General features: G+C 42.7%; 1 protein-coding gene across 6 annotated transcripts in view; it reads left to right on the top strand.

Annotated features, from left to right (window-relative positions):
• sh3glb2b (SH3-domain GRB2-like endophilin B2b) overlaps nt 1–3,958 on the top strand; it is a 96,395-nt gene extending 92,437 nt beyond the window's left edge. For all 6 annotated transcript variants that reach the window (XM_067969911.1, XM_067969912.1, XM_067969913.1 and 3 more), the window contains 2 exons: nt 1,322–1,553; nt 2,559–3,958. In XM_067969911.1, the coding sequence (XP_067826012.1) occupies nt 1,322–1,553; nt 2,559–2,666 (340 nt within the window). In that variant the 3' untranslated portion in view covers nt 2,667–3,958. The remainder of the gene's footprint in view (nt 1–1,321; nt 1,554–2,558) is intronic.
• Nucleotides 3,959–7,569: the final 3,611 nt, after the last annotated feature.

The following is a 7,569-nucleotide window of genomic DNA, read 5'->3' on the forward strand; positions in this document are numbered from 1 at the left end:
TAAGGAGATCCTGCTCCATATTAATGTAGCCCACATCCCCGGGAGGTGTTGGAAGCCGTTACAAACTGTTCACAGCTTACAACTCTGGCCAGGTCTGCTGCCATTTTGGATTTTCTCCAGCTCTTGTATAGGTACGTTAAGTGGTGTATGATTCAGTTGACTTCCCCCTTCACTTGATATTGACGTGGTAGAAGGTTAATGCTACTGATCAGCTGGCAAATATATTTCCAGTATTTGTGTCCGCAGTGAGAAGGCTTTTTTGCAAAATGAATCTCCACGATCCGTACCTTGAGGCCACTTGTGTGCCACTAATTTAATGACTGACATGTCCAGGCCTGCTCTCTGGAGACGGTCCAAAGACCAACCTACAATCAGGCAAATAATTTCGTAATTGGACCTCTTAGTGAGTTTAGAGAAAAAGAGAAAAAACAAGGACGTGCATTTCTATAGCGCCTTTCATGACCTCAGGATGTCCAAAAGCACTTCACGGCCAATGAAGTACTTTTGAAGTGCAGTCACTTGTAATGTAGGAAATGCGGCAGCCAATTTGCGCACAGCAAGATCCCACAAACAGCAATGTGATAAATGACCAGATTATCTTTTTTTTAGTGGTGTTGGTTGAGGGATAAATGTTGGCCCCAGGACACGGGGAGAACTCCCCTGTTCTTCAAAATAGAGTCATGGGATCTTTTACATCTACCTGAGAGGACAGACGTAAAAGATCGCATCCTTGGTTTAACGTCTCATCTGAAATACGGCACCTCTGACAGTGCAACACTCCCTCACTACTGGACTGGAGTGTCAGCCTGGAATTTGTGCTCAGATCCCTGGAGTGGGGATTAAACTCTCAATGACCTGAGGCGAGAGAGTGCTTTACCCCACGGAGCCATGGCTGACACTTACAACCAGGAGTACAGCCTGCCCGTGATACAGATAGTGAAAGAAAGGGAGGAAAATTATATTTTTAATTCTAAGACGAACTTTACATAAACTTTTTCAAGTGTCCTCTGCCACGATGAGGGGATCCATCTTGTTGCCTCCCTGTGCAATTGGAGGGGGGGAAAAAGTGGATAAGTTCATCCTTCAATTTCACCTTCCCTGGCTTTCGAGTTGTGATCAAACCTTGCTGTGTGATCAGCCCCGAGACCTGCCACTCTACAATGAAGCATATCCAAATGCTAATGTATTCTGCCAATGATTTGTTTTTGGATTTAGTTGTTAAAATATCTTTGCACTATTGACTGGAACGGCAATCCTGCCCTATAACCCAGAATTCCATGGGAAGTGAGAGAGTTGACGTGACCCCCTTCGCTTATTTCAGGTTCCCCAGTGCGTTTGTGGGCAATGCGAATACACAGGCTCCAACCAGTAGCGCGTCCCCATCTGCTGCTACCATTCCGGTAGTTCCAGCGTTAGCTGGGCCGTGCAACCCTTCCACATCCTCGGTGGCTTTCACTGAAGTCAGCCCCCCTTCCAGCGGGACGAGAAAGGCTCGCGTGCTCTACGACTACGATGCAGCCGACTCCAACGAGCTCTCGCTCCTAGCCGATGAGGTTAGTGTCTTTCGAGTGACCCTCGGAGGTTTGCTGTCGTCCAGTGTGGATGGGACCCTTTCCTCCTGTTTTGAAACTGGTGGGCCTGGTCTTTTATATCGTAGCTAACGTTTCAGATCTATATAGAAGCTAAGATACAGATCAGCCATGACCTCATTGAATCGTGGAACAGGCTCGAGGGGCTGAATGGCCTTCTCCTGTTCCTATGTTTCAAAGTACTTGGGTTTGTCTATATTAATTGTTTCTTATACTTGATACCATCTGATTTAAGAAAATATCTCAAACTGTTTTTTCAGACGCTTAGCAAATCGGGTTAGTCCTCATTCATGTTTGATTTTCCTTTTTCTCAAAGACACCTGATAGAATAGATTTAAATCCATGCATGTTCAGATATCACTAGTGGGATCCTATAATGGCTGATTTTGACCTTTCTCTTCTCCAGCAAGTAGTTTTTGAATGTATTCATTTGAAGAGTGTCTTAATTTATACTCTGTGATCTCCTGTGATATTGATCTGGACTTTGTGCGATTGTGTAAAACGGGTGATAGCGAGTCGGCAGCCTGTTTTACATCACTTCCCCCATTTTTATTTCCGTTTTCCACCATCACAGAGTCACGATCTGCCCCAGAGAGTCAAAACTCTAGTATAGCCTTCAGTTGAAACAGGTTTAGAGGATGGGGGATAATTGGACCAGGCTGCTCGAGTGTAATTCAGTCTCCATTTTAAAGTCATACATTCTGTCCTTATTCCCATTGCAAAATTCCTAAGTCTACGTTTACAATGGAGACAGCCTATGTAAACTCGGCAAGCTGTAATGTCACGCTCCCCCTGTGGAGCTGCTACAGTGCCACCACTGGCAGGAGGGTGTCATTACAGTTCCCATTGGAAGTGTGGACTTTATAATGGTTTAAAAAGTTGATTGTTAAGTGTGCGGAGATGTAAGATTTTGAATCCACCAATAGATTGATGTAACTTTATTTATTTTTCCCCACTTTCGCTGTGCAGCTCATCACCGTATACAGCCTGCCAGGAATGGATTCCGATTGGCTGATGGGAGAAAAAGGTAACAAGAAAGGGAAGGTTCCGGTCACTTACCTGGAGCTCCTGAATTAGAATCCCACCCAGACCTGCCGTCTGAAGGGCCAACACTTGCAAAAACACCACGTTAACACTCACCAATTTCCTTTCATTTCATTCCCAATGTAATTTAAAACATTATTTAAGAAAATGTTAAAATGGTTTACGATGTTACTTTTATATAGTTTTGTTACAATTTTAAAAACGTCACTGATATGTGTATTAAAGTGTTAGGTCACAAACCGTTTGAACCGTATATTTAGAAAAGCCTGATGAAAATTTAAAATGAAATGGCAGAATTCCCTGGGAGTGGCCACTGGGCTGAGTCGTTACACGGTTTGTAGATAGGCTTTTTGTAGTTCATACACTGTGGAGTCCTTAAAACCGGTTTAAACCAGCCTGCAGGATTCCATTCATGTAAATGGTCACATGATGCTGCCCCCCCCCTCCCCCATTCCAATAAAGGGGCTTCAGGTTGATTGGTTGCTCTCATCCGCTCCATATTTCCAATGTGATAGAAGGGAGTAGGGACCTATTGAGACTCCTGTATAGATACAGTACAGGTGTGAGACTAACCTTCGAGTACAATATGCATGCACACATCTGGAAGGTGATTTTTTTTTTTAAGGTGGAATTTTAAGTCCTGTGGGAAGAAATCTTCACTCCTCATTTAAACCCAAGGGCTTAACTTGTTTTGACTTTTCACAAGAGCTTTGCAAGTGCACAATGCCGTACATAGGATGTAGTGTGACAGGGCTCGTGATTATAAAACACTGAGAAACCGAAACTTCAGAGCTTGTATGTTTGAACATTGAGGAGGGCAGGTAGTGGCCGTACTGTAAGCTGGTTTTCAATGGGCCAATCCTGTTGTCATGGGTCAAACATATTTAGCTCACTCTCCTCGTTACAAGAAAATTCAGGTGTAATTGTATTTAAAAAAAAATCCAAAATGGGATAAGAGTCAATTTTACACTATAATTCTCTTTTGTAACTTTATTTTTTAGATAGTAATTTCTCTTTAGAGGTGGTTTGCATTGTGCAAGTTAATGGAATTCAACACTTTTAAGAAGGGCACTAGAAATTTATTGCAGTTTTCATCCTATACTTGTCAAGTACGACTGTTCACTTTCCTTGTGTAAATGTATAGTGCAAGGTCCCAGTCATGTGTTCATATCCTGGTTTGTAATGTCTGTATCGACGTGTATGAACTCTTTCAATTCAATTTGGGTGTATTTGCTGCCTGTTACTGCTGTACTATGCATAGTGAATGAACTTTAAAAGATAATAAAGCATTCCTACACCAGGCTTCTGCCCCGCAGACACTCAAACATATCGGCTCCATCTTGTTATTTAATGTGGGCTGTTGCTGTGTCGCAGTTAGTTGACTGTACTTGATTGTATCGGTTTATATCCCGAGAAAGGAGACCAGTTCACAGTTGTAATTAGAATTCATGTTTATGTCCATAATTCCACAGCTAAAGACAGCCAATGGGTGCATAGGGAGGGGAGGGAAACAGTAGTCATGGAGGGACCCAATTGGGGTGTGAAAACCAAATAGAGGTGTGGCTGCCAGGAATATAAACGCCCGCCGTATACAAGTCATCAGTAGTGATTCCAGACTCATTATCTGCTCCATTTCTAATTGTGTATAATTTCAATTGATAATTTCTGAAATGAGTCCAATTTTATTAGAATTACATAGAATTTCACAGCACGGAAACGGGCCAGTTGGCCCAACTGGTCTATGCTCCATACGAGCCTCCTCCCACCTTACTTCATCTCACCCTAACAACATATCCTTCTATTTAATGAATTTATTGAAAAGCTACCATTGTCTCTTTCCCCATCCCTGATCTCAACAGAAATTCCTTGAAGTCAGCTGTATGGAGCGTTTCACCAGTAATAACGGGGCAGCGATTCCAATGTATAACTGAATCAGGTGTGAGCGATGCACTTGACCTGGACTGGAGGTGATATTTTGCTTTTAAGAGGTAATTGAATCAAGTGGGGTAGAACACGCCTCCCTTTGATGAATACTTGCCCAGTCAACTCCAAATAGGCTAAATATTGAAACTCAAATCAAGCTCTGTATTTACTGATCTCACCGCTGTGTTTTTAGTTTCCTCGCTCTGAGATTTACTGACAATATTTGGCGATATGCATGGGTTTGTCTGGGGGAGGGGGTGAAAAGTATCAGTTGCCATAATTTTTGAGAGAATGTTATCTTTTATTGTTAATGTTTCTCTACATTACAACTGTGACTATACTTCAAAAAGTACTTCATTGTCTGTAAAGCGCTTTGGGACATCCTTGGGGTCTTGAAAGGTGCGATTTAAATGCAAGACTTTTTTCCTTTTTCTTTTTCATCAAGGCTGGAGCGTTTTGATACTTGTGTAGAAAATGGGTAAAATTATATCAAAACCATTTCCTTGTAATGTAGGGCAATACAGACAGGTCACCTTTTTTTAATGATGTTGGTTGAGGGATAAATATTGGCCCCAGGACAACACCCCTTCAACTAGTGGCCGATGTCCACCTGAGAGGGCGGATGGGGCCCTTGGTTAAGCATCTCATTTGAAAGACGGCACCTCCAACAGCCCAGTACTCCCTCACTACTGCACTGGGAGTGTCCGCCTAGATTTTGTGCTCAAGTCTGACTCCGAGAGGTGAGTGCTACCGCTGAGCCACAGCTGTTTCTTCCAGTGTGAGCGTCCCCTGCACATTCAATCTTTTATGCAACGTAAACACAAAATACAGAATAAAAAAAGTTAGCACTTTTGAAAATTGTAGCATTTTGCTCTTAAAAGGATTGTGGGGTGGGGTGGGTGGAGGGGAGAAAGGACACAGTGCAGGAGGAGCCCACCAAAAATTTGTCAAAACTATTGAAGAAACAATTACTTCACACCAATCATTAACTGCTGTATGTAAGAGAGATCTGCACAAGTAACCATATAGTTACAATACTGACCATTTCCACCATGTTACTGCCAGTCGATTGATTCAGCATTGTGTTCGTACAAGTGGCAGGTTTAGGGGTATTGCAGTGAATTGGCAATAAAGCTGGCCGTGGAATCTCCTAGTCATCTGCGGAGGTGAAGGAGGAACATTTGATCAGCCTGTGGCACTGGGAGGTTGAAAGATACGGCTGGTAAGTGTGGTTGAGGGGGAAAACTATGAGCTTTGGGTTGCCAACCCTCCAGGATTGGCCTGGAGTCTCCAGGAATTGAAGATTAATCTCCAGGACACTGCTGTGAGCAAAAACCCAGGAGGGAAAAATCATCGGGAGCATTAAAGTAAATTGTGTTTTTTCCATTTTCTTTGAACATGAGTTGTACAAATATTGGGGAGGGGAAAAAAAGTCAGTTTGACTAATAGTCAAGATTAATCCAATTGGGTAACAAAGAGTCTGTTCCCTTTCCAATTGGCTGTGGGAAGGCGGGGTGCCTGGAGGATGGACCAATGGCGGGAGCGTGGGGGTGGGATGGTTTGAGGTGGGAGGTCATGTGATGAAACCTCCAGGAATACACCCAAGCAGAGTTGGCAACCCCTATATGAACTTCACACATGCTCTACATGTAAGATTGTAGGCCCAAAGAGTGTGATGGACCCTAAATTAATTATGACTTCAAAGGGATAATGCTGCTGAAGCCTCCTTCATTGTCACGAGGGAAGACCCAGAGGTGAATTTGCTGTAGTTGGAATTGCATGGGATGTTCTGTCTTTCATTTTTAATTGATTTACTCAACCATTTTGGGCCTAATTACCTAATTTGCCCTTTTTTCTCTTAGGTGTGTATTTGTCTTGAATATGCTGTATGATAACGTGAGATATTTCAGTATTACTGCCCAGTTAATTATTTTTAATTCTTCCTTCATTCCATTGAAATTTGCCTATTTCAAAATCATATCTTTCACCTGTTCCTGATTTCCATCATGTTGCCTTTAAATGTTAATTATCTGGTCAGTGGTCCTCAATGGTTCCATTGCTTCTATATTCTAAATTACAGGACACTTGCACTTTGCACACAGTGCTCTTGAATGAAACAAATTTCATGTAAATTCATGTATATGATGGGGGTATTCACACACAGTTACACAAGTCAACGTTTCTTGGGGGGAGCCAGTCTTTATCTGAGTTATTGCCCATCCATTTAGGGGGTGGTTTTTATAGTGAAGGCAGCTTTCATTCTTTACTGAATACTTCCTTATAAGTATTTGGTATTAGTGGAAGATGCAGGCTAACTAACATCAACATTTGGTAGGTCCTTGCAAATTTGAATAATGGTCTAATGCTTCCTGAACTTCTCGTCTTTATTTTATTCTGATTACTTCAAGTTCTATCCATTTAGATAAAACTATTTCGAATATAATTCTCCTGTCTGTCTTTCTGCCTTAGCCCATCGGCTACTGAAATCAATGCCTGTGTCACTTCCAGACTCGACTATGCCAATGCTCTCCTGGCCAACCTCCCAACTTCCACTGTCCGGAAATTTCAACACATCCAAAACTCTGCTGCCCATCTCCTATCCTGCACCAAGTCCCAGTCACTCACTGTTCCTGACCTCCATTGGCTCCTGATCCTCCGATTTAAAATTCTTAGAATGTTTAAATCCCTTTCATGGCCTCACTCACCCCAATCTCTCTGACCTCTTCCAGGCCTACAACACCTGTCCCCCCATCGAACTCTTGGTTCTTCTGACTGGCCTATCGTACAGTCCCTACTTTGTCCCACCATTGCCAGCTGTGTGTTCAGCCATCTAGCCCCCTTGCTATGGAATTCCCTCCCTACTCTCCCCCTTTAGGACCCTCCTAAAAACTTACCTCTTTGACCAACTGTTTGGCCTCTCCTAATGTCTCCTTCTTTGGCTCAGCACACATTTGTTTTGATTAAGCCTCTGTGAAGAATCTCAGGGCATTTTTCTGCATTAAAGGTGCCATGT

The sequence above is a fragment of the Heptranchias perlo genome, chromosome 31 (genome assembly GCF_035084215.1).
Source record: "Heptranchias perlo isolate sHepPer1 chromosome 31, sHepPer1.hap1, whole genome shotgun sequence".
In the NCBI taxonomy this organism is placed as follows: Eukaryota; Metazoa; Chordata; class Chondrichthyes; order Hexanchiformes; family Hexanchidae; genus Heptranchias; species Heptranchias perlo.